Source organism: Vanacampus margaritifer, chromosome 6, assembly GCF_051991255.1.
Source record: "Vanacampus margaritifer isolate UIUO_Vmar chromosome 6, RoL_Vmar_1.0, whole genome shotgun sequence".
In the NCBI taxonomy this organism is placed as follows: Eukaryota; Metazoa; Chordata; class Actinopteri; order Syngnathiformes; family Syngnathidae; genus Vanacampus; species Vanacampus margaritifer.
Window position 1 is genome coordinate 7,368,925 of NC_135437.1, and position 27,192 is coordinate 7,396,116.

The 27,192-nt window shown below is 39.2% G+C and overlaps 2 protein-coding genes across 10 annotated transcripts; one reads left to right on the forward strand and one right to left on the reverse strand.

Annotated features, from left to right (window-relative positions):
• Positions 1–3,161: 3,161 nt before the first annotated feature.
• Positions 3,162–7,864, reverse strand: mterf2 (mitochondrial transcription termination factor 2). Of its 2 annotated transcripts, none has more exons than XM_077569449.1 (2): positions 7,732–7,864; positions 3,162–5,930 (listed from the first exon to the last, which is right to left on the reverse strand). In XM_077569449.1, exon 2 carries the CDS (start codon positions 5,879–5,881, stop codon positions 4,751–4,753), a length of 1,131 nt encoding a protein of 376 aa, XP_077425575.1. In that variant the 5' UTR covers positions 5,882–5,930; positions 7,732–7,864; the 3' UTR covers positions 3,162–4,750. The 2 variants fall into 2 exon arrangements, with proteins under 2 accessions (XP_077425575.1, XP_077425576.1); XM_077569450.1 differs by having other exon boundaries at positions 3,162–5,910; positions 7,732–7,800.
• Positions 7,865–10,633: 2,769 nt separating this feature from the next.
• Positions 10,634–14,904, forward strand: LOC144054207 (uncharacterized). 8 transcript variants are annotated; one of them, XM_077569410.1, is made up of 4 exons: positions 10,634–10,755; positions 10,839–11,253; positions 12,049–12,305; positions 13,232–14,904. In XM_077569410.1, exons 3-4 carry the CDS (start codon positions 12,165–12,167, stop codon positions 14,744–14,746), a joined length of 1,656 nt encoding a protein of 551 aa, XP_077425536.1. In that variant the 5' UTR covers positions 10,634–10,755; positions 10,839–11,253; positions 12,049–12,164; the 3' UTR covers positions 14,747–14,904. The 8 variants fall into 8 exon arrangements, 6 of the variants coding, with proteins under 6 accessions (XP_077425536.1, XP_077425535.1, XP_077425539.1 ...); XR_013294628.1 differs by adding an exon at positions 13,015–13,092 and having other exon boundaries at positions 10,705–11,253; positions 13,232–13,380; XR_013294627.1 differs by having other exon boundaries at positions 10,705–11,253; positions 12,049–13,092; positions 13,232–13,380.
• Positions 14,905–27,192: the final 12,288 nt, after the last annotated feature.

Genomic DNA, 27,192 nt, shown 5'->3' on the forward strand with positions numbered 1-27,192 from the left:
AGTAACAGAGGAACCAACCATCGGCAGGCGGAGGACACCATCTACAGCTGGGAAATGATTTTGAATATGATTGAAGGTATCGTAAGCATTTGTAGCACCAAATATACACTATAATGCCCTACACAAACAAAATGGCACGCTTAAAATATACTTTGATATACCACAAATTGTTATTGTGAGATATTTTGCCATTTGAAGACAATGCACATACCAAAACAAGTGCTTACAAAATGCAATTTAATCAAATAACTTTTTTTTCATGTATGTTTACATACCTTACCTTACATTGCATACACAAGGTCAATGTGAAATACAATATATACAGTCCGGATCTTAAATTTGACTTTATAAACAAATAGCAGGCGTTGGGCCAAAACCTCTGAAGTCACAATTTTGTAAATGTAGTAATTTTTCAAAAATCACTACTATTGGTCAATCCACACGTGTGGGTGTTATTTTTACAAATTGTTGCTCAACCTCAAGTCTTAAAAATGGCTAGCTAACTCTCTATTGTGATGCAATGCTAGTAGTTGTACAAACATGCTATTTTGGGGGTCACCTGAATATTGACTATTTTGGAGTCAAAAGGTTTTGGCTCTATCCCAGCAAAATGCAGATGTTACTCTTTTTTTTTTTTTTCACGGCAGACAAAACAACTGAAATGGCATTTGAAGACCTTCTGATTTTTAGCACTGGAGCAGATGAAGTTCCTGCACTTGGCTTTCAGACCAAAGTCTGCATCGACGTCTATAAATGGCATGAGGGCATGCGCCGTTTGCCCTATGCATCAACCTGCATGATGTGCTTGTACCTGCCAAGAGGTGTTACTCAGGAGGACGAACTGCATCAGAAGCTTTGCCAGGCAATAGGAGACTCTTTCGGATTTGGAAAGGTGTAATCATTGTCAGTCAGGCAGTGGGCTACATTTATGTTCTGTCTAGAATGTTTTGTAACTCTGTAGTGCACACCAAATACTTGTCTCTCAAATCTGTTATCCCGTTTATTGAATTTTGAACATCCTGCTGTTGTTCAGGGCTCAGGTTGTTAAGTGGCTGTAACACAGCCACTGCTCGTTCAAGGTCCTCGTTTGCTTGTAACTGGGTGAGCTGTATGCCGTGTCTTGCCAAGGCGGCTTCCAGATTTTCTTGACAATAAGTATTCAGAAAAGAAAAATGTGAATTTTATGTGTTGTCACATTTTATTTTCTGTCATTATTGGAATCTGTTAAATAGTAATTGCAGTGCATTACCTTCTGAGGTGAGAGCTGCTCAAAGTGCTCCCAAACAGGGGAAAATCTCCTCTTTCTTGCTGGTTCCATCGCAAAAAAGAAGCTCGTCAAATTAAATGCCAAAAAGTAGCGCAATAAGGGACCCGAAAACACAAAAAGTGAAGGGGAATCCATAGCGTTTGTTTGTCGCTTTTATTTCGAACTACACTCAAACCTAGCGAATCATTTCCTGAATCAGTCACGTGGTACAGATATAAAATTTGTGATTAATCGTGAGTTAACTAGTAAAGTCATGCGATTAATTACGATTACTAATATTAATTGCCTGACGACCCTTATTTTTAATAATCTTTATCTTTTTTATAAAGAATAAAAGATTATTAAAAATTAGGGGCGTTGGGTGATTTTTTTTTTTATTGTAATTAATCAGATGACTTCACTAGTTAACTCACGATTAATCACAATTTTTATATCTATTCTAAATTTACAATAAAAACAATTCTAGGTTTTCTTAATCTTGTTAACAAAAGTAGAAAAAAAAACTAATAGAAATAGTTCAAATGAATTTACAGTATGGCAGTGAAAGAGTTAAGATGGATGAACGGAAAGCAATTGTCGCAGACCTTCCAACGAGTGGAGCTTGATATACGTGCAAATGGGGACCAACTTCTATTTTTTCTACGCTTCCTACACCACAGTGTAGTTCAATAGCCAGCAGGTTCAATACATTTGAAATAACATTTACTGCAATGTTTGAAGACTGTACTTAGAGTAACATATAACAAGATATTAACTTAATATGACTTCAAATGGGAGGAATTTATTACCACAGTACATGCACTTCCGATGGAATTCCTTGCTTTTAATTGCAGATGTCATCTGTTTCTGCTGAAATATGCCCCGTAAAGGAAATCAATTAAGTGCGACTAAGATCAACCTGTGCCATGTTGGAAATGAAAAAGGACCATTTGTGCTCACCCTTATTAACCTTTCTGGCTCGACTTGGCCATTAAGGGACAGTCAGCAAAGAACAAATGAACACAGTCTTGTGCACCCGCTTCCGTCGGCAACTCCAAAATGTACTCAGGAGGACAAAATAGTCACGGAAATGTTAGGTTGCTTGTGTTTGACGTTTTAATACATCACTTGCATTGGATCTCATCGGATGAGGTACTTTATGTTGAAGCAGGCCTGAGTATGCAGTTGTGACAAAAAAAATTCACTGCTCTATATATATATATATAGAAGTCTACTAAAAGAAAATGAGTAAAATGAGTCCGTTGATGAGTGTACTTGAAGCATCAACTCAGGCCCCCCCAGGGGCTCTGCTGTTGTGAATGGTCTCAATATGAGCCCTATTCAAGCATCCATCTGCTGAGCTCACATGCGTTATCACCAGATGCACTCACTTTTTCATTATCCGCCCAGCGGCTATCACCATGACGACACGGGCATGCCGAGCGATGACAACGGCAGCAGATGGGAAGTGGAAGTTGTTAGCGTGTATGTTTTTTTTGTGCTCCTCCCCTCTCCGGATGCCGAAAATCCATGCCTTTCTTTCTTTGTTCATAAGACGGGAACCATAATTGCTTGGATTCATGTTTTAAGGGATTTGGCTGGTTATAAAAACAAAGAGCGGCCCACTTGTTTACTCACAAAGAATGTATCTTTTCCTAACTCAAAAAGGTACCAAAACATGGGCATAAGGGCTTTTAAATAAATTCAAACTTTCCAACTCAAATCAAGAGGACTTTTTGTCGTCTCATTATGTGGTCTGGTTTAAAACGATAATGAAAGCACATTTTCCAGGTGAATTGGGTTGTAATAAAATGTCCCCATCTGTAAAGTAACAATAAAACAGTTTGACTGCTTGCCGGAGGGAAACAGCTGTTCTGCCAAGAACATGGCGGTAAAATGAGACATTTTCACAGGCTGTAAATAAAATTCTTTGTTTGTTTTCCTTTCAGCTTGGCCATACGCTTGACAAACGCATAATTCAGCATATGCAAATTTAATGCGATGAGGGGATCAGTTTGAATTCTTTTCTCATTTGGCAGCAGCAGCGTTTTAACAAACATTGTTTATCACACGTATACAGTATCGGATTACACACTAGAGGGTTGTTTGTTTTTTTCCAACAGGAATTTTCACCAGCCAACAAAGTCACTCATCCCTGATGGCTACAATGGGTTTTGGTGTGAAGCGCCATGAAAACATTCACTTGGATATACATACTGTATGGACAAATGTATTGATACACCTTTTGATAACGATGAGTTACTCAATCCGCCCCCTTATCTCCATCTCAGGTTTAACACATCAAATTTTGTAGGAACAGTTTAAGACCGTTTTTATTATTTTTTTCAATTGTAGTTTTTTTTTTTTAATGCCTCAAGGTGAAATTCAATTGCTTATAGTCTTTGCAACCGCAAACATCTCATGGCTATAAATAAGGTGCATAGACAACATTAGAATTTGATTTAACTCACGTTTAAAATACTGTACATCATTTTCATAATAAAGTTGCAAACAATATTAACTCATTCACTGCCATTGACGGCTATAGACGTCAAAAAATAATTTTAACTATTTCTATTAGTTTAATATTTTTCCCACTTTTGTTAACAAGAGTATGAAAACCTAGAATGTTTTCATTGCATTAGAACAGATATAAAATTTGTGATTAATCGTGAGGTAACTAGTGAAGTCATGCGATTAATTACGATTAAAAATTGTAATCGCCTGACGCCCCTAATATTTAATAATCTTTTCTTGGAAAAAAAAAAAGATTAAAAATTAGAAAAATAATCAAAATAATTTATATATTTTTTAAAGAAAATATTTTTTTAAATTAGGGGTGTCAGGCAATAACATTTTTTTTTATCATAATTAATCGCATGCCTTCACTAGTTAACTCACGATTAATCACAAATGTTATATCTGCTCTAAATGTACAAAAAAAATTCTAGGTTTTCATATTCTTGTTAACAAAAGCGGGGAAAAAAATTAAACTAATAGAAATAGTTAAAATGAACTTATGATGTCTATAGCCGTCAATGGCAGTGAATTAGTTAAACAAGGTTTTAGATTAAAGTATTTTTCGGACTATAGGTCACACTTTTCTTCATAGGTTGGCTATTCCTGCGATTTATACTCCAGAGCGACTTATACATGAAACATATATACCGGGTGGTGAGAAGGTGGGGGATATAATTTCACAGACAGCCACCAGAGGGCACTCTAGACTTATACTGTCATATACTATATAAACTTAATGCGACTTATACTCCAGTGCAACTTATGTATGTTTTTTTATACCTAATTATGCATTTGTGGCCTTGTGCGACTTATACACCAGACCAATTAATAGTCCGGAAAATACGTTATTCTTTTTTTATTTTCTCTCATCCAACTCCAGAACTGCAAAACCTTTCTGACGGTGTTTAAAGGCAGCTATAAGGTGGAATCTTTGACATTGGATTCCATTTGATTGTACCTAATCAAGTGTCTGTTAAATTCAAATCAGTTATCCACTTTTAAAGGAGCAACAGGGTTAAAAAGAGGTCTCTCTCTGCGTAGCTGGAGTTTCCCATAGCTCATCTCAAAGTCCTTCTTAGTACCATTAAGAACGTCCAGACTAGCAGTCCTTACGTCATAACCATGTGACTTCAGTCTCTGTATGCGATGATTCACTATTTGCGTTGTCAGTTCCAGCACAGTTGGCGTTTGCGTAATTTGGTGCATGCTGATCCCGGCGCTGAGGAGCCCCTGGAAGCGCTCAGCCAGAATATCTTCAGGGTAGTAAAGTAACGCCGGACAGCTGATGACGATGCCTCGCAGTTCTGCCTCGGAGCACCCCAATGTGCCCTGGGAGTAGTTCAGGGTGCGGCGCATGCTGTCCGGGTTCATCTCAATAACAAAGGCCTTCAGTTTGGAGAGGAGGTAGAGGAGCTCTGCTGTGCTGAACCCTCGGTCTTGCAGGAAGAGCATGTTCTGCCTCAGTACATGTGGCGGTTTGAGGAGCACAAAAGGGTTCTGGCTCAGCAGCTTCTGAAGCCAGATCTTCATATTGGCCTCGTCGCCGCCGAGGTCCTGGTAAGTCTGCTGGAGGGTGCAGACCATGTCCTTGTTCTGCTCTACTGGACGGCTGAAGCTCTGCGGAGCGCTGGCCATGAGCTTGGTGATCATTCGCTTGTTGAGGTTTAAGCTGTGAAGGTATGTGATGTTTTGGCGCTGGTTGTCATGGTGACTTGAGGAGGTGAAGAAGGAGGCTGGGAATTTATCGATGATACCAACTAGCTCTTTCTGGTTGGGACACACTGACATCCAGAGCTCTTTCTGTGCAAGTGCTTGGGCTGGATTGCAGAGCACAGCTTCAGGGTAAACGGTTAAGATCTGAGAAATGATGGTCCCCGAGGCCCCCAGGTCCTTCAATAAATCCGCAATCTCCTTTGTGTAGGCCGGATTCTGATGCAGGACCCAGCCTTTCAGCTTTCTCACCTTTTGGATGTCCACAGAGAGGTCATAGAGAGCCTCCACAGTCTGTTGGTTCTCTGCTGAGCTGAGTGTCCCACACGGTCTGAAGTTTGAAGGTAAAGATGTCGTCACACGGTGGCACCGAAGGCACAGTGATGCGGTGATGAGGCGCAACATTAATGCGAGTAACGCCTTATGCTGATCACCTATGAAGGAGAAGACGAAACTGTAGAGAGATGCTAATTATGCCTTTGTCACCCCTTGACAAACATTACATCATTCTAGGGATATAGTTATATAGGGATATTCAGTTTTGAGTGGCCAGGAGAAATAATCAATAACATAACAAAACAAAAAAAGATTAATAACAGCAGTAATATTTATTGAACTTAAAAATTTCCTCAATGCAGTAAATAATTATATTTTGTATAAAAAAACTACAATTTTTTATTATTTAAAAAAAAAAAAAAAGGAACATTATGTAATAAGATGACTAGCAAACAACTGAATTATACCCGGTCTCATAACATATAAATACGTAACATTAATTCCAATAGTTTACCAATAGAATGTGGTGTTTCGCAAGGGTTTATATTGGGTCCAAATTATTTCTTCTCTATGTTACTGATATCCAAATACATAGGAAATGCTCAAATTCAGAGAGGTCACGATACAATATGATCATCACTATACAATAATTGTCACAATAGTATGAGGATGTTGGCGATATTAAATAAAAGAAAACTAAAAAAGGCTCAGGGTACTGCATAAAAAAATAACATTTGCAAATATCTGCTTTTAATGTTAACATATACATGACATTAATAATTATTGCATTTTCTGCAATGTCAGTTTGAAATAATGTCTAATTCATTAATTAATCGACAAACGTATTAACAGATTTATCAAGTATTGAAACAATCATTAGTTGCAGCCCTAGTCAACTCAAAACTTTCAAAAACTAAAACTATAGGTAAGTATTGCACCATGAATCATCTTAATCAAGACACACTTAAAATGTTGTACAGTAGCTTCTTCCATCCCTATCCGTCTGAAATTTAGGGTAACATATACAAACTTGCAGAAAATATTTACAATTCAAAACAACACAATTAGAATCATTTCTAAGGTAGACAGCTACTAACACAAAACTCATTCATTCAATAAATAGAAACTTTGAAATTCTAGATATTGATCGTTCAACTTAAATTAAAAAAATCTCTTTCAATGCTTAATAATGAAATGCCAGAGAATATTCAGCAACACTTTCGAATTAAAAATTGCAATTATTCTACCAGGTAACTAGAAAATTGATCACACGCACTTATTAAATCTATGATTTAAAAAAAAACACTACTGGAAAAATATATATAATAATTATAAATAAATCTGATCATTGTTCAGACCGAATGATTTCCATGTACAGTAAATACTGAAATCAATGTATTTTTGTTTAAATTTCAGTTTTTATGTGTGTAACCATACATATCGCCTATTTAGTTGTGGGGGGGAAAACAAACTTTTTGTTATTTTTTATTTTGTATAGCCTATATCGCGAGAGGATTTTTTTTAACATGTACGTATTTATTCGTCCATTATTATTTTTAAATTTCTTCCTTTTTAAATGGTTGGACTGTTCTACATTATGGGAAAACGTAGATTTGATAAATCAGTAATACGTTTAGCTGGTGTCAGCCTCATGAGAACATTATTGTGACATGACGGCCCCCTATTTCGTCAGGTTGGATCCGTCTCATCCCATTTTCTTTACGAGGCGACATTCAAAACTGCCTTTATTATTATTATTATTAATAATAATAATATTCAAATTATTTTAGTATTTGCACACGATCAATAAGCTACAGCCGAAACGCCATTTATGTATTTATTATTTGCACACGGAGTTTAGAGCTTAGTATGAAAAACACAAGAGCAATCAAAAAAAAAAGCTGCAATAGTCAATGCAAAATTGGTGTTTGCCTATGTAAAATAATGAAAATGTAAAAGGTAGGCAGAGTGAGCGTTACCTTCAGCTGCGGTTAGCGGATATGACGTTTGGTTATGGAACAACCTCTTCTTCTACGTTTAAAATTGTATCCCTCCCCCTTTCTTTCATATTCAACAGCGACAACTACAGGCCACTACTATTTATGCGGCTACACGTGGAAAAAAACAAAAACAATCCGTGGCATGTAGCACAGTCCTTAGGTGTAAATGTGAGTGTTAGTGGTTGTTTTGTCCAATGCGATTGGCTGGGGTGTGTCCTTCCTCTTCCAAATTCAGCTCCAGCTCAATTGTGACCATTTAGTCAAGGGTGTAGCCGATTCATTTGAGGGCTCAAAGCAAACGCACTCATGGGTGCCTCGACATGCATGTATTGCAAAGATTTGAAATATTAATGACTCAAAAATTGAAGAAAATTGTACTATTCGCTGAGCAATATGAAGTTCTTCAAGTCCTTATTGATGATTTTTATTTAACAAGTAAATCATCTCAATGCTTTTACTGAAATTGATAAGAACTTTAATCAACATTTAATATAGTTTCCATTGCTTTAATACTCAATCGTTGTGATGAAATGAAATGTCAGTTCTGCTGCATCTTCAGCTGACACTAACAGCAGTGATGTGCTACTATAACTTCAAGAGTGACTGCATTTTGCTGTTTTAAGTTAGGTACTTTCGGTGTCCGGAAGGGAAAAGGATTAAACCATTGGAAGTTTGGATAAAAAAATAAAAACGCTTTGTCTTCCTCCCACCTTCTCCGCTCCACAGGGATAGCAGCCTTCATTTTCCTCACAACCACCCAGACAATTTGTTATTGCTATTGTCTTCCTGAATCAAGTCTGGAATATTCCATTGCCTGAAAAGAAAAGCTGGCACACAAAACAATCACGAGATATTAAGCATTGTGATATGTTTTGAAGTGTGTGGATTTAGACTAAAACAACAATAATAATTGCTTTAAAATGTTAAAGTTTAAATCAAGCTAAACTTTGTTCATCAGTTTTTATGAGATGTTTAGGGAGGCCCCTAGCAATTGCCTGTTTATCTGTTCTAAATGTATAATAAAATGTACAATAAATTATGTTTTAAGTTTTCATACTCTTGTTAACACAAAAGTGGGAGAAAATGTTAAGCAAATATAAATATGACTGCATCTTTTAGTCATTGATACAGTAATTTCATAATAATTCAGAAAATTGAGTTAAAATGAAAATGATGTACTGTACTGTAAAAAAACGAGTGTGATATTGATTTGTGTTGAGGTCATTTTTTTGCCACTAGATGACATAATTGCATTTGTTAGCGATTGGTGACAGCTGAGCTTGGTGCATAGAGCAATCTAATCTTTAACATGTAGAAATTCTGCACGTTTTTAAAATTGTAAAATGCAACTTGACCCCAGTCTCCACAAATATATGCATTATCATTAAATTTATTACTGCTAAATTTTGACCTAGACTTGTCTGCTGATAGATAGATAGATAGATAGATAGATAGATAGATAGATAGATAGATAGATAGATAGATAGATAGATAGATAGATAGATAGATAGATAGATAGATAGATAGATAGATAGATAGATAGATAGATAGATAGATAGATAGATAGATAGATAGATAGATAGATAGATAGATAGATATATTCTCACTGCTGTATTATCTGGGATTAGTTCTTAATGCGTTGTGGTTCATCTGTGTTAGAGGCAGCAGTGGCCCATTTATTTCTTCTCCTCCAACTTCCCATTCTTTGACTAAAGCCCTTATATAAACAGTAGAATAATGTTGGCAAAAATGTGTATATCTCAAACAGCAGTTGGTGCGCCTGAAGCATGAGTGGCCATGAATACACTCTGGGTAATCAGCCCTGAGTTGAATTGATGGGAGCACATGTAGAGTTTTCTCACAGTTGGTGCTTGATCATGATGCCTGATCACCAGCTCGGCAAGCTGTTCCCCCAGCAGCACGGGAGCAGCTTCTTAGTGGGAAGCTGACTTCATTATATACAAGTAAACAGATGAAGTACCTGGAAGGAAAACAGGTCAGTGCTTTTTTTATTTTTTAAATGCTTAATATCTTCAGAGGCCCGAGTTGGCTGCTGATGTGCCATTTTAATACAATCACAAGCAAATGCAAGATGTTCTGTAGTTGATTTGTACTAATTATTCACTGGGTATTAATCATGCGAAACAACTTTCTTATATGAAGCGACATGAGGGCCTGTAAACAGTGTTATCCTCTCTCGTCCCATTTGTAGTCAACCTGTCAACAGATTCATTGCCGCTGTGCAGGCTTTCAACAAAGTCACATAATCACAATCTAGCCTTCACTTCTGAAATGCTTCTCTTGCTCTGCTTGGAAAAGCACTGTAGTTTAAAACACAAACAGTACTATAGAAGGAAATCTATCCATCCATTTTCTATACCGCTTGTCCTCATTAGTGTTGCGCATGAGTTGGAGCTTATCCCAAAGGTACAGCCTGGGCTGGTCGCCCGTCAGTCACAGGGCACAACCATTCACAGTCACACTGAGCCCGCAGGGCAATTTTGAGTTTTCAATGAACACAACATGCATGTTTCCGAACACAAAGAATAGCCACACAGGCTAAGTGAGAAGATACAGTAACCACACAGGAGGGCCTTAGCTGAAATCAAACCCAGAACCTTTCAACTGTGAGGCAGACATGCAAGCCACTGGGGGACTGTGCTACCCTAAACAAAGATGCTTAACCCTTAATAATAATTGTAAAAATAACTTTATATCCTCTGATGGAGAAAATAAAAGTGCTGTATTACAGACCTGTAACCTTGGTTAACATTGGTTCGATCAAACCTTAGGAATTCGGCGAGTCAGTCTCAAGGGTTTGGCAGAAGTTACCACACACCAAACTCATGATGACACGCCCCGCTTGGCCATCATTGGCTGCAGGTGATCACGCTGCATCTTGCTGGGCCTATCTGTGCTGCAAGGAAATTGGTGCGCTCCGTAAGTCGACAGGTGACTGTTTTGATGGTATGTCGTCAGTGACGTGCGGTCAGGATAGGCAAGGTAGGCACGGCCTACTCAGGCGGAAATGAAAGTTGAAACCGTTTAGTTTTTTCTAGTTATTTTAATTGTTTCCTTCATTTCAGAAAGTCTACACTACCTATAGGTAAGTGACACCATTTGGTGATTTTCATAACTCAATTAAAAATGACTCATTACTTTGTCTATCCTCCTGAAGGCACAACGGCTGCTGTGTTTTTCCCAGCCCTGTCTGTGTAGTGATGTGTGTTCGCGCATGCGTAGTCAGTTTCCCAGTAGAAAAGTCCTTTACGCAAATAGGCAGATTGCTACGCAGCCTTTTTACGTCGCTGGATTATACCTATGCGAATGTATGTTCGCACAGTGCATTTGTGAATTCAAAACACACTTAGTGCACAGAAAAGCGATAAGATGACGCCACTCTGTTGAATATAAAACTATTTTCACACCTTTCTTTTGAGGAAAAACGCCATCTTTTGAAGGATGGGAGACCAATGCCTTAGCTACCGGATCTTCAGCAAAGTAAGGCACAAAGAATTATTTGTCCTTTTCACAAAGAATGGTGCAAAAGGAAAGATTGGCTTTGTGGATGTGCTTCGATTAACTGTCTGTTTCACTTTACATGGTCTTTGGTATTGCTATTGCTATTGCTAGCTTGATTTTGTGAGGAATTAGGCTGTTTTACAGGGAGATATTCACTTTATTACATTCTTTCCGGGCAGGTTTGAAATTGTCCGTTTTTCGTTGTGTGGCAAATGGGAGGCAGCGCACTGCAACGTTTACTGTGGTTGGCAGACCGCGCACTGGCTGTGACGGTGGCCCAGAACTTTAGCTGAGTGGCAAGTGTTGAGCTGGGTACGAACCCCGCTCAAAGTAAAAAAATAAAATAAAATAAAAAGATTGCGTAGCAAAAAATGTAAGACTTCAAAAGAGAGTAATGTTTTTTTGTTTTATTTTCTAGCCATGCAGAGGAGGCATATGTTAAAATAGTTTGAATGTATGGCATCTTGTATCTGAGTATCAAGTATCTCGAGGTCAGGGCTGTGTGTCTTCTTTTTGGAAACGAAAATATGGTCACCCTAGGATACGTTATACGCTCAACCTGCCAACACACAAATTTGAAATTGGTGTGTGCGTCTCAATTTGCGACTGCCTGCCTACCCAAACCTAGAGCTCACTGCGCGTGACTGTATGTCATGTGATGTCTTTGTTATTTTAATTTTTAATCATTTCATACTAACTGTCAAGCAAAAGAGAAAGTGGTCAGACAAATATGTGCAATATGAATTCACTAACTGAATGTATGGTGTTCCACAGGGTTCAAGTATGGGGCCTCTGCTGTTTTCATTGTATCTGCTGCCCCTGGGCTCCATCTTAAGAAAACAGCGGTGGTTGTTTTAAAGTGCTGTCTAAATATAGAGTTGAGTTGAGTCATGGGGGTCAGCATCCTAACTGCATCATTTGCTATGCTAAGTTTAGCAATTCTAGTCCAGCATATCGAGCCAGCTAGCAAAACGAAAGGAACACTTCCGAGCTGCTTGGAGATGGGGAACACAACGCTTTCTGAATCCAAGGTGAAGTGAGCCATATTCAACGAAAAGGCTACTCCCCCTCTTCATTTTGTTCACTAGAAAACCCTATACCTGTCTTGAATTTGAAAAAAATATAGATTTTTTTTATTTTTCGATAAAGAAGGGTTCAGTGAATGTGCATAGGAAACTGGTGGTGTTCAATACCTTCAACAAGGTTAAGATCCAATGTCATAGGAGAGCAATATTCTGGTTTTCAATGTACAAAGGACTTGCAAGAAAAGGTTTGTTTTTGTTTTTCACAAGTAGTTGTAAGTACGTCATACGTCACAATATGAACAACATGGAAAATAAATGCCATTCACTGTGCAACATGAATAATAATCTGTACTCGGTGTTGTTTGATAGTACAAAACTTTCCCAAAAGTGGCACCGCAACAACTCATTTGGTTGAACCTGTTTTTCAAGGTTGTACTTGACAAAAGAAGAGACGACTTCTTCTTTCTGCTAAATTGAACATGACTTGAGATGCCACAGTTCAAAAGCAGAATATTAACAGCTAATAATGAAAAAGTTTACTTGACTGTAAAATGTATTCATATTTTAGTCTGCATTAAAGTATTGCATTAAGGTCATTCTAGGCCTGGAACATTTGAAATTGTTGCTTCAGATTTTCCCACTAAATGTTTATAAGGTGTGTTTTGTTGTTGTCTTTTTCTTCCTGCATTCCAGCATTTGTATTTATGTACAGCAGGTATGTCCGATGCCACACTGTCGGGGAAGAATGTTGAAGAGGAGGAAATAGATCATTTTCTCCGAAGGCGGGACTTAAGTAACAACTCTACTGTAGTTGAATATTTATAGGAAGTTGAATGTCGCCACAAATATCATTCTGTGTCCAACACAGCGTGTGAAGCAACATGAGTCTCTTTGCATTTCTCCAGATTTCGACTTTGTTCCTCCTCCAACAGGTGCACGGTGAGGATCCAGAGCCTGCGATCAGAGTAGTTGACGGCACCATCGAGTTGGGCTATTGTTTCGGAGTGGACTACATCGTGGTTTTTAAAAGTGGGCCAGAGGGGGACCAGCTGCTTGGCAACTCTTCAGAACCCAGTGAGCCCTTCGCCCCTCCTGCCCACCTGCGGGGTCGCATCCACATCAACAATCACAACCACCTGCTCGGGCTGCAGATCCGTCAGCTCACGCACTTGGACTCTGGGATTTACAGGAGGGAGTGCTGGCAGAACCATACGCGAGTCGCTCACCACTCACAGCTGCTTGTCGTGTGCGATGATGAGATGGAAGCCCAAAAGGTGATTGCGGATGAAAGAGGTGGCCAGACTGAACTGCGGTGCAACAGCACTTGCAGAGTCACGGAGGGAATGTCTGTGCGCTGGTATTACGACATACAGCAGTCAAACAGATTCCAGCTTTTTTTAGATACTAGCGTGTCGCTAGAGCCGCTGGCGAGTGAGCTGCAGGGTGCTGTGATGGTCAAAGACAATGGGACATTGCTCCTGCTGGACAACACCTTGATGAAGCAAAGACAGCAGTTTTACTGTGTGGTGATGGATGGGATTGAGTGTCGCAGTTCTCAGAATATGTACCAACCTGTCCACAGTGAGAGGAGAACCATATTTGCCTCAGTGGGGGACAAAGTGGAAATGATATGTCCCTTTGAAAGTGATAACCAGCTATGGGAGACGCCACTGGGGAACTTAAATGTTAGCAACGTGAGGGACAATCAGATGTACATTTCAGACAAGGACAAAGACTACTCACTGGTGATTCCTGTTGTTTCCGACGAACACAGCGGTGAGTACTCGTGCGTCGCGGCGACACTTGACCTGCAGTACTCGCTATCGCTTTGTCCGCGAAGTCAACCCGAAGAAAAAGTGTGTACTGAAGGGGCTAAGGTCTTGCTGGAATGTGACATCAACCAAGAGGATCCCAAGAGGGTGCTTTGGTTCCGCCAAGACTCAGCAGGCAACAACAAGCTCATCCTCGACTCCAGTGATGAGACGATAGAAGTCCCGGAGGATCTGAGAGGCAGGATGTCTCTGTCGGAAGGAAAATTTTCACTGACGCTCTCGAACGTTGACATGAAAGACGGAGTCGTTTACTGGTGTGTTGCTTTAGGAGAAACAGACTCGGCAGACTTTGACTACGATTACGTAGATGACTATGAGGATGAAAACACTGAATACGGTGATGGACAATACTGGTATCAAACGCCAAAGTGCATACTTAAACAGGAAAACAAATTGATTTTGGCAGGAAAATCCTCCAGTACTTCTGAGTTTGTCATTGTAGCGGTAGCAATGGTGATAGTGGTGGTTGGACTGGTTGTTGCTGCGATCGTAATGAAGAGGATGAAAAACATACAGACGAGGAAACAAGTGACCACACGGTCCAGAGGAAGAAAAAACAAGGACGTCAAATTGAGCGTGGATCCTGAGTGTACTGAAAAGTTGAATCCTGTTTAAAATATTTTGTATATGCCTTTTTTTTTTTTACCATCAGCAAACATTCATCTTTTTTTTTGATGAACTGCAGAATCCATATTCCACATACTGTAAATCCTTATTTTTTTTTATTTTTTTACTCATTATTAAAAAGGTATTGAGCTTGTGACTGAAAATAATTGTTTTTTTCCTTTCATTATGCAGGCATATCATCACTATTACATGCATATTAGTATTTTCAAAACTAAAGAAATAATTAAACCAACTAAAGGTCAAACCTGTTAATCTCCACTCGGCTAAATGCTAAATACTGTATGTGCTTCAGTCCCCAAAACATCTAAGCAGTGCAATGTTGCTTATGCAAGGCCTAAAGACCAAAAGAAACCGGTTAAACTTCTGTCCAATGGTTCAGTGTTGTTGATAATAAGCTAAACAGACAGAAGGCACTCACGTCATTCAAAGACAGGGGAGGGACAAATTAACCCTCTAAAACCAGAATATAGAAAAACCTTTAAAAAAAATAATGATTGAAAAAAATCAACTTTTGAAATGTTATAAAAACGCAGCCGCTACGTTGGGCCTTGTGGGTGGGGGTGGGGGGCAGTGCCTATTGCCTCAACACCAATACATCCCAACTAAGGGTTCATTTGGCAGGTTTGTTGTGTGTTTTATAACAACAATAACAAGAATTTCCAATTATTTCTTAAACTCCCTGATGACTCCCATTTAATTACATTTCAAACAGAGGATAATGGCATCTGAAAACGCTTTGATATCTTTCGAGAATCAATTGTTTTCAGTTTTATTGTTCCAAAAAACCTGTCATGTTTATTTTCAGTCTTGTTTACTCCCTGTCATGTTTTCCTTGTGTTTTCCCCTTGTCTTGTCATTTCCTGTTTTATTGTGAAAAGTCTGACTCCTCTCGTTTCTGGTCACTTGCCTTTCCTCATGTGGTGTCTGTGTCAACCCTGATTGTGTCCACCTTTCCCCATTACCCTCATGTGTCATCCAATCAGTGCCCTCAGCCAGGTGTGTCTTGTCATGTCATTAGTGTTGCTGTATTTAGTCGGTTGTCTCCCCCCTGTCTGTGTCGGTTCATTTTTGCTGTTGCAACTGTCGTAAGTCTTTCGCCACGTCACGCTGACCTCTTCGCCTGATCAGGATCCATGTCATGTTGTTAGTCTCGCCTTAGTTGTTTTGTCATGTTTAGCTTCATGTTTTGTTAGTTCAGTTTATTTTGTATTTTGAAGTTAGTTTTTTTTAATTAGATATTAAAACCTCTTTTTGGACTGCACCTCTGCCTTCCCGCATCTGGGTCCTAAAGCCCCCACTTACTGACAAAACCTTTAAGATTGACATCACCTGGGCTGTGTACAAATGTGCACCCTACTCCCTACATAGGGTACTGCTTAGGGTTCGTGCCATTTTGTGGGGGTGTTCGAATATCCCGGGAGCAAAAATGTAATGCACTTAAAATTACCCACAATGCACTTTGAAAAGTAGTGAACATCGATGCTCACTCAAACGGCTGATTTAGACTACAATGCATTGTGAGTAGGGAAAAATAATAATGGTTTTAAAACATTTTCCTTCACAATGAATAGTCAGAATTTTATGTTTGGTGGTCATGTGATATGCGACAAGGAGAACGTAGTGAGCTGGCTGTCCGAATCGCTAAACACAATGAGGGCACTATATATTTATAGGGCAGGTCTATGTAGTGAATGAGAGGTTAAGGGTGGACATTCAGACACAGCCCTGGTCTTTCCAGACAATGATTGTAAACAATCCATGACATTATAAGGTCTCAGCTTTCCAAAGGGTCCATGCTAAAACCTCTGCAGGGTGCCCAAACATTTGCAGATGCCATTATTTTGTTTTCTGTTACTATGAAAGTGTACATTGATGCACGGAAGCGTATTCCATCACTTGAAAAAAAAAAAAAGTCCTGTTTTTTTTTTTTTAACTAATTTTTTCTGTGTTTCTGAGTAATTTTTCCCTTCTTTCTAAAATTATTTTTCTGTTTTCCGAATATTTTTTTCTGTTTTTCAGAATATTTTTTTATAAGGGTTTTCCCTCAGAGATTAGAGAACAAACCACAATACAATATACACATTCATTCCTTTATTGGGAGCCAGTAAGTAAACATGACCATATTATTGCATATGGAGGTATGCGGGAAAGTGTCCGCTTCCGCTATTAGCGAGTCTGCCACAAGTCACTTGGAGTTCAGAGGTAAAAAAATAAATAAAAATACTGAACACCAGCTCTGTTTTTCGGAATAATTTTTTTCAGTTTTTTTTTTAATATTTTTTTTCCATGTTTTTCTGAGTAATTTTTCCTCCTAAACCGTGAGTGTGACCCCACCCAGTGTATATACATAAGTGTGTGTGTGTGGTGCATTAAAATTGGGGGCAAGCCATTTTCAACACTTTAGATTGGTCAATTATTCGTGAAAATGACCGAAAGTATAGATTTTTGAAAAAATATGAAATTTGCCAAATGGTGACTTATGAGGTTTTGGCCAGACACCAGCGATATTTAAATGGGAGTTTTCCATAAAATAATATGTGGTACATAACACCAGCAAACACTTCTGCAGTTCTCTATACTCAAAGCTGCTCAACACCCTGGTAACACCCTGGATTGGTTTTCAGCAAAGACACAGACAACCTTTCACACTCACATTCACACTGTCACTGAGTGGGAATTGAAAACTCGCCAGCTGCATGGAAGTCAGTCGAATGAACCATTAGTTTGGCGAAGGCTTTTACTAAATAGACCTAATTTACCCGGGCGCATAAGCAAGTTGTAAAAACCTGAGTAAATAAGAGTAAGAGAGTAATTTTGGGCGTGAATCCCATAAGAATGTTTGTAAGAAAAAATAATAATAATAAATATAAGGTATATAATAATAATAATAATATAACTGTGGTCATATGTATGTATGTATATTTATGTGCAAGAATTCTGTAGTACTGCACGTACAAATGACTATTGAGATCTGAATCCAGGCAGATGCTGGATGCTCTCATGTAAAGTGGTGCACATGCCCGGGTACACAAAAAGGCCCTTAGGGGCCAAACAGCGTGTAGAGAACATCGAGCGGCAGCATCAGGCTTCCTCCATCTGTGTGTCTAGGAAGGTGTGACTCTGCTGAATTTGATACTATCTTTGAATTCAAACTCTGGGTTGTTTTTACGATTCATTCACACTGTTAAACTTCTGTATGACATCTAACTAGCCAATCCGGGAGGAGAGCATCCAACCGTCCATTTCCTGCACCACTTGTCCTCACTAAGGTGACAAACCCGAACCCATTGCAGCTGACTGGTGAATCTTTAGAAGACAACCTCAAGAGGGACCAAAAAATGACTTGTGAATTTGCTGCAGAGTAGAATATTATAATATGTAGAACGAGACTGCTGAATTTGAATTCATATAAAAATTGGCAGGTATGAAAAAATGGAGCCCAACTTCTAGCTGTTGGATGGTGTGGGCGTGTCCGCTGAAGGCACTGAAAACACTCCCTTCTTGACCTTCACCTGTCAAACAAATTTATACGAATGCGTTGAAAAGGGCTTAATGCCTATGAAATAAAAATAACATGGCAATTGTTTAGATATTTTCCGAGGTTGAAGTTGACATGAGTAGAGATGTGCACGTGGATTTTGGCGATGATTCATAGCATTTTTGTGTCACTAAGCAATGTTTAACTTTTATACAGATGCACTCATGATTTTACATACTGTAGTTCTCAGTAGCTCATAACCCCCCCCCCCCCCCCGTATTTATTTCAGTATGTATAAAACAACAAAAGTAAATCATACTTATTTTATAAATATATATACAAATGAAGTAAGTAAGAAAGAAAAAGTGAAAAAAACAAACAGAAATGAAAACAACAGGGGGGGAAAAAAAATACAAAATAGAAATACATCAACACTATCATGGTTAATAAATCATAAGAGGAAAGTGCTGCACACGCCCTTGGACTCAGATGCTGTTTTCCATGTCTTGTCAAACACATAATCTTTAAAGGTTACTTCCAGCAAGTACAATAATTAACTGAGAGTCATGTGGCATGTGGCTCATCATGTGCTCGGGAGTCGGGCGTGTGGGCAGAACCATCATTGCCAGGTAGCTAAAAGGTTGCGTCTTTGCTGAATTTGCTTGCTAAGCCATGTCAATTTTCATGCCACTCGTACAATTAGCTGCTTTTAAAGAGTCATTAATTGAAGCAAGAAAAGAACACATTAAGAATAGCTGTTACTGCCCAAGTTGTTTTGTGGCCGGTTTTTTTTTTGGGAGTAAAAAAAAAAACGGCCACAAAATAACTTTGTCTGGAGGTTTGGGGGCCTGGGGGCGGCTGGGGCTGGGTTGTGGTGGGTGGCGGGGGTGGATGGGGGGGCGGGGGGTTGTGGGGGCTGTGGGCTGGTGGGGTGCCTGGCGGGCCTGCCGTGCCCCGTCCTGCTGCGTTGGGTTGGGGGCGCGGGCCGTGTTGGGGTGGGGGGCGCTCCTGGCTCCTGGGTTTGCTCTCCGGCCGGTGGCCCCTGCGGGGCCCGGGGGTTGTCCCTTGGCGCTGCCGTGGCCTGGGGGGCTCTGGGGGGTTGTGCTTGCTCTGTCCTGGCCGGGGTTGACGGCTCCCCTCTTTGGTGGAGGTTTTCATGCACGCCAGATCCACCACTCCAGCATCTATCCAAATTCAAACACAATCTGCTTCTAGAAAAAAAGAACAAGAAAAAAAAATGATAAAAAGTGACACTTGACTCATTGAGCCATTTTCAGAAGTAAAAAGTTAATATTTTGTCAATCATGGCTCACCTGTTTCTGTTAGTTTGCAAATTGAGCCATGATTGGTCGTTACCTACTTCCTCAGCACAGGTTATGTCATCTTCAGTCGACAGCAAGTGGGCAATTTAGTTTTTAAAGGTATTAATTCTGCATGAAAAATAATGAAGTTATCAAATTCATTCTGGACAAAATACTAACTTTTTACTGCTGAAAAAGCCTACATGAGTCAAGTATCCCTTTAATGGCAGGTGCTGTAATTGAGTAGCTGACAATGAACTGTATTATGAAACCACGCATGAGCCCCAAAAGAGACGGATGTCTGTCCTGCTACCAATTAACTCCCGTCACAATGTCAAATCGTGTCATGAAAACACTCAGCATTTGTTTGTTGCGCTGGCCGGCACTAACCTATTAATTTCCAGCTAATCAATTCACAGCAGGGGTCACCAAACCTTTAGAAGCAAATTCTTTGCTGGGCCTGCTGATTAATGCGAAGGGCTACCAGTTCGATACACACTTCTTATGTGCTCAAATTATTTTTAGTAATGCTATGATTTAAGGTTGTTATTAATAATTATTTGCATATGTGAAGACACTAATCATGCTAATGATTTCTCACATGAATTAGGAAACATATACATGTGCTACTAGGGGTGTGCCAAAAAAATCGATTCTCATAAGAATCGCGAATCTCATTTAGTACGATTCAGAATCGATTTTAAAGGTCCCAAAATCGATTTTATTTAAATTATTTTATACTCTCTTGCCTTTGTCTGTGTGTGCCTTTATTTGGAGCGCTGTTCATGTTGTACCCGATTTGGCCACTTAGGGGCAGTGTGGTTCCACGCGGTTTAATACACTGTTAAGTTGTAGCCACATTATAGAGTAGAAGGAAAAAGTCCCGATCAAGTTATTCCAATAAAAGTTTGTTTGTTTGCAGTGTGGAGCCGTTCTTTTGAGTGATAAAAGTGCCGCGAGTAGCGCGCTAATTAGCATTAGCGAGTCAGACTGGAGTAGATAATTACAATCCGTTGCACATCTATAGATTGAAGCTAAAATCATTGTCAATCAAATCATTTTGAATCAAAAATCGATTCTGAATTGAATCGCAGACCCAAAAACCGAAATCGAATCGTGAGACATTCAAAGATTCCCACCTCTATGTGCTACCCTCCCTAACATGTCTTGGAACTACACACAGAACATTCTCATTCCCACCTCAAACAAGGACAAAGGGTTTGGATGAGGTAATCTAGTTCTTTTTTTTCTCTCCTGTGCACACAAATAGCAGCCCTCTTTCTGCCATGTTACTTGGAATCAGCACACCTGTGGAGTGTTCCTAATATTTTGTAAAGAGAGCCAAGAGACGCTGATTTTGCCCTTATTTTTTGGGGGAGGGGATGACATTAATCCTCAGTTGAAAGTGATGTCCACAAACCTGAGAATGTGCGGCAGGCGGTGCGATAAATAACAAGAGAGGGAAGGAGACGAGAGAACTGCTGTATAACCTCAAAGAGAACATATGCACCAGGCTAATGGCACCACGTATGTACCAAAGAGCACTTCTGATGAACTGTTTTTTTACTGCAGAAGTGCAAAGGGGGGAGCCAGGGAAGAAAAGGGCTTTTAGGTTCTAGAAAAAAAACAAAAAACTACAAAATACGGACAGGCAGAACGGAGATGAGCCGCTCAGGTGATTTCTTTCTTAATAACGGTTGGATCACCAGCCAGACGTGTGCAGGTGTTTGGTTGGATTGTAGCAACACCATAATTTATGGCCATGGTTTTCAGAGGGGCAAACCAAGCGAAACCGGGACCAATCAAATGCTCTCAATAAAACTGACTTCCCCAGAGGTCTCAAAGGCTTTACGGAGATTTGATTTAGAGTCTGGAGGCCAGACACTAGTGGGGATGAGGTGGAGATGTTGCGATACGCACTCTTGTCAGATTGGATAACTGCCTGCTCCTTAGTGTGATGAGACTGTTTACGAGAAAACATCCTCCATTTTATCCTCACATGTTGTCATGAGCAACCCGTTTAAAAGCGGCTTTGAATAGAAAAATGCACTTTTTTTGGCAGCAAAGTGAGCTTTCAACTGGTTCAACAACAAATGTTCCGTTATCTAAGTGTTTTTCAGCTAGTGTTTGTAACTAGGAAAGGGCTAAAGATTTAGCTAAGTTAAGTTAATTTAGTTAAGTCATTTTGAGCCGCATTGAGATTCCTGTACTGTATGAATGCAGCAGATAGTTAAGTTTAATTGTTGGCATACAGCTAGCTAAAACTGTTTATTGCCATGCCAATGCAATTACTGTTAGAACACGATGCCAGCAGAGTTGCAGCAAGAGAAGGACCTATACGCAGAATACAGTCACAATGTTACATAAATTCAATTTGAGATTTTTTTTTTTCGTCTTTTTTTTCTTTTTCTGGAGAGCTCAGTACTGTTCTTTCGGTAATTTTACCGATTTTGGCATGTCGTCATCATTGCTCTCTCTCTTTTTTTTTTTTTGTATGTGGGTGAGCATGTGTATGTGCATGTGCGTGAGTGTGTATTCATTAGTTCACCTAAAACCTATTAAAAAAATCCCATACCGTTCACCTAAACCGAACACTTTTTTTTCAAGTCTTAAGTTGCTAACATACCTGTATTAAGATGAAAACTGTTTTTGCAAGGGTACACTTCAGTGTAAGTGAATGTGTCAATAGTGACAATGAAATTGTCAATGTTTTGGTCCATTAACACGATCGCCAGTGAAAAGTGTGTCATCTTGATTGAGCATGAAATAACCTATTTTGGTGTGAGGAGGTCCCATTTGCAGATATAGGAGACAAAATGGCAGAAAGAATGATGATTGTATTGAACCAAAGGCAATGGTGGTTCAAAGTGATTTGTTCCGGGTCAGGGAATGCAATCCAATGGTGCAAGAAGCAGAGCAAGCAGGCAAGGAGCAGCGCACAACATGTGGAATTGAGGAAACAAAGCACAGTAAAAAGCAGAAAATACTGAGCAAAGGCACTCGAAAATGGCTGGAAGCACAAACTCGTGATAGAGAGTGTTGATCTTCGGGACCAACTTTAGTGAAACACTGATGAAGATTGCTTGCACCTGCTCCCTGAAACAACCTCGTATCTCCAGCAGAGGTCCTTTTTTGCCATACAGAATTACAACAGAGTGAACCTCATAACTGAATCGTTCATAAACTGAGATGATGGGGGCCGTGGCTCAGGCTGTAGAGACGGCCGTTCAGTAACCACTGCCAGAAGGTCGGCTGTTCCATCCCGGCTCTCCCCGAGTCATGTGTCGTTGTGTCCTTGGGCAAGGCACTTCCCACACATTGCCTCCAGTGCTACTCACATTGGTGTATGGAAGGTGCGAATGTTTGTCGGTGGTCGGAGAGGCTGTAGGCGCACACTGGCAGCCACGCTTTTGTCAGTCTGCCCCAGGGCAGCTGAGGCTACTTAAGTAGCTTACATTCACCACAAAGTGAATGTGTGAGTGCATGAATTATGTATGCATTCCATTGTAAAGCGTCTTTGAGTGTCTAGAAAAGCGCTATAAAAATCGGATGCATTATTATTATTATTAGTATTGTTGTTATTATTATTATTATTGCAGTGGTACCTCAGAGTTTGAACATAATTCGTTCCTGCGAAGTGTTCAAAGTCCGAATTGTTCAACCTCCGGAAAAAAAATTCCAATAGGAAATAATGTAAATGCAATTCATCCATTCCCAAGCTCCAAAAACAGAAAATTCCTATTTTAATTTCTATTTGTTTTTTACATTTACAGTACAGAACAGTATTTAAACAATACAAAATACCTTACCTTTACCTGTTGTGGTGTGATGGCATCAGTGGACGATAAATGCTATGTTAATGCTAGCTTTAGTTCAGTGCTGAGTTTGTGTATTTTACATTGGGCGTATTGTTAGACTACTAAGCGGCCCTTGCGTACGTTGTTTAACGTCAGGCATGTTGTTGAACAGTTAGGGGGGATCCTTAGTGCCAGTATTTACAGAAGTAGTCACGGTAGTTACAACTGCGCAATAATCTCCTTCCTAATTCCACTGTGGTTCGTAGCACTGTATGTTCTTCTTTGCTGCCACTGGCACTGTTGTCTTTCTTTGGGCCCATGGCGAAGAAACTCGCGAGTATGAAGCACCTCCAAGTATTCACGATCTGACTAGAAATGAGCAGTGCATCGTCTCAACTACCGCAACGTGAGCATTCGGCATTGCTCGGCTTCGCTCGGCTTTACTCGGCTACCCGTTTTCAAGGTATGTTCGGCTTAGCTTGCTTTGCTTGGGTGCTCCAACTCCGAAAATGAGTTCAAACTCCGAGGCATTTTTTACTCAGATGGTTGAAGTCGGAATTGTACGAGTTCCGAGACGTTCAAACTCCGAGGTTCCACTGTATTATATTTCCCACTGAAATGAATGGAAATGCAATGAATCCGTTCCAGCCCCAAAACTAAGTAATACTTTACTTTACTTTTTTTTTAACCAATGTGTGACTAAAAATAAATGTAGTTTAATATACAAATTAATGAAAGCATACTATTATAAACAAATAAAACATTTTAAATAACATGATAAGTATCTATTGCTCATTAACATTTTACTGAGGGAGTTACAGCTCCTCCGTGGAAAAAGATTCTTCTTTTTCAGGTGTCAGGTGTTTTGTTTTGTTTTTGGTTGTTCTGTAACTATGTCTGTTTCCTTTCTAATTCTTTCATTTCATTTCAATTCATTTTGTCATACCGATCCAGCAATACTTGCCTTTGTTAGTCCGATAGAATTCTTAAAGTGAGATGTCATATTGTTAATTAAAATATATTTTTTACACATTTCTTTTGGTCATTGTTATCATTTTTTTATTACTTTGCTCATGCTATCACGAGTGAGCGCTTCTCATTTGTCAGTCTAATAAATAGCAAAACGTGGAAGAAGCACAGTACAAAACTTTCCGTTCATGCATGACAAGCAACGCTCCCTTTAGCAGTTTCCATATTATTTGGAGCCACTCTGACTGTTGAGCGCTTTCTTTGCTTGTTTAGCAAAAGCTAAACGTGTCGACATGGAACCTACTTCTGCATTCAATATGTGTTGAGAAATGCAATTTTTGCCCACTGGGATAGAATTTCTGAGGACATGTCAAGTACATATTGGAGTGTTTCCTCACATTGGCCAGATGCCACAATGTGTCCGATTGTGCAAAATAAGCACCCCTATGGAGCATTGGGCCCTACGCACAATACGTGTTCTACATTTAGGGAGGGGCGGCTCTCCCTGGACGGCTGTTTTAATTACACTAACATTATGAGTTTGAAAGAGATGCTACAATTAAATAAAGAATTCAATGAAAATACAATAAAAGTATTGCTAGACTTCTATTAGGCTACAACATCAATCATTTGTGATTGGATGATCTAAGATGTGGAACTTACGCCTATCACCATTTCACACACACACGCACACACACACACACACACACACTGATATGCAGGTGCAATTGTAATATAGTGAGGTGACATTTATTTGTTTGATTTTCACAGTCATAACGACCCTCTAAGGGGCACCATAACTATGATGCGGCCTGGGATGAAAATGATTTAGACACCCGTGTGCTAGATGTTGCTAGGATCCTTCAGAGAATGATGCAAACGGTTGCATTAGTGACATGAATAATTTATTTCTAACACAACTTCTTACAGTCTTTGGCTACTCTATTGTGTCATTTTCTCAAATGCGATTCAACAAATGAAAAAAATATATACATCCAGGGTATAAGTTGATTTTTATTATTTATTTTTTAAATATTTTTTTCTTTTTCTTTTCCTTTTTTTTTTTAAGTCAATCATATTGAATCACACTCCACAAACATATCGCAGACACAACTGCGACTCACAGATTGTCAGTGTAAAAATCCTGGTCTCCCCCTCCATTCGCCTCTGTTATTGCTCAACTCTCGCAGGTTGAATTTTTCCGCCCTACCAGGTGTGATGCAGCCGATTCCAGCTAGTCCTGCCCATATTTAATTACAAGCTGAGCTAACTTGGCAAATATGGGTGGCAAGGTGCCTGGAGAAATGTTTGGTGAGATCTAAATTCTTTTTAAGGGCAAACAGTTCCCTCAGATGATTGCCTTTGTCACTTACTGTTGGAAACAACATCACAGTAGCCGTCTATAATAACCTGGGTGGAGTGTTCACAATAACTCTTACATAAGTACTTTTATATATAGGAACCTTGCATGCACCTAATTTCTGGCAATGGAACAGTTACATTGTTATCTAACTGTCAATTAGTCTAATAAGGTGCAAGATTTTACTTTGAGGAAGAGAAAAAGATCTCTGGCTGTTAACTCATTCACTCTCAGCCATTTTCACTGAAGCAACCCCCTTCGCTCTTGGCTGTTTTAGTGGATTTTGACTGATTTTGTAAGGCCCACATAATATTGTGTTCTATTGCTATAAAAACATGAAACCTACCAAAAGAAAGATTAGATTTTCTTCTTGCATCAGGAAAAAAGTATATTTCTATCTGTTTTTGTTTTGCAGCTTTAGAATATAGCTAAGTTTCATGATTATTCACAAATATGTTTAAAACACTGGGGAAAAGAGCCTTTTTTGCAACATGGCCCTGGTTGATCTCTTATACTCTATTCAACCGTTTTGGTAATAACTACCATTGCTTTAAGAGTTCTCTTCAGTTCAGAGGCTGCATCAAAGTCTTCTGTATGCTCTAGCATAAAATAAAATAAAAACATAAAAAAACGTATAGATGTGTTTTTGGGAGCAAATGAGTTAATCATATTCATGAAAGTGATAAAAGATACATTTATATAAGGTGGTTCCAAAATGATATCTCCCTCAACAGGACGGTCTCTCGGATATATGTTATTGATAATATTGTTGAATATCATCAAACATTACTGTACTGAAACAGGCAGACAAGACAATAAATAGTACAGAATGAAGTTTCATCATCTAAAACGCATATCCTTAAAGGAGAAGTCAACCTTAAATAATTCTTGACAATAATATGTTATATGTAAACTCACTAGTCTAAACTTGACATTCTAATATTGCATTTGTGGAATATGAGTTATGCAGCAAAATCCAGCCCTTTTTATTCATCTCCGGAGGCGGCCATTTTCCCACTTGCTTTCAACTAAAAATGACATCAAGGTCTCAGGCAACAACCAATCACAGCTCAGCTTCAGAAAACAGGTAAGCTGTGATTGGTCATTGCCTGAGCCTTGAGCAAAATTGATGTCATCTTCAGTCGACAGCAAGTGGCAAAATGGCCGCCCCCAGAGATGGATAAAAAGGGCCTGATTTTGCTTCATAACTGATATTCCACAAATGTTATACAAAATGAATGTCATGTTTAGACTAGTGAGGTCACATATAAAATATTATTGTCAAGAATTGTTTAAGAATTAAAAAATGTTTCAGTTGCTTATGTCATCTTTGGTCGACAGCAAGCGGCAAAATGGCCACACCCTGAGATGGATAAAAACAGCTGTATTTTACTGCTTCACTCATATCATATTCCACTAATATATTTAGACTCGTGGGGTTGCTTAAAACATATTATTGTTAAAATGAAAAAAACTTTAAAAAAAAAAAAACCTTTGGGTTGACTTCCTCTTTAATATCCTTTTTTTTT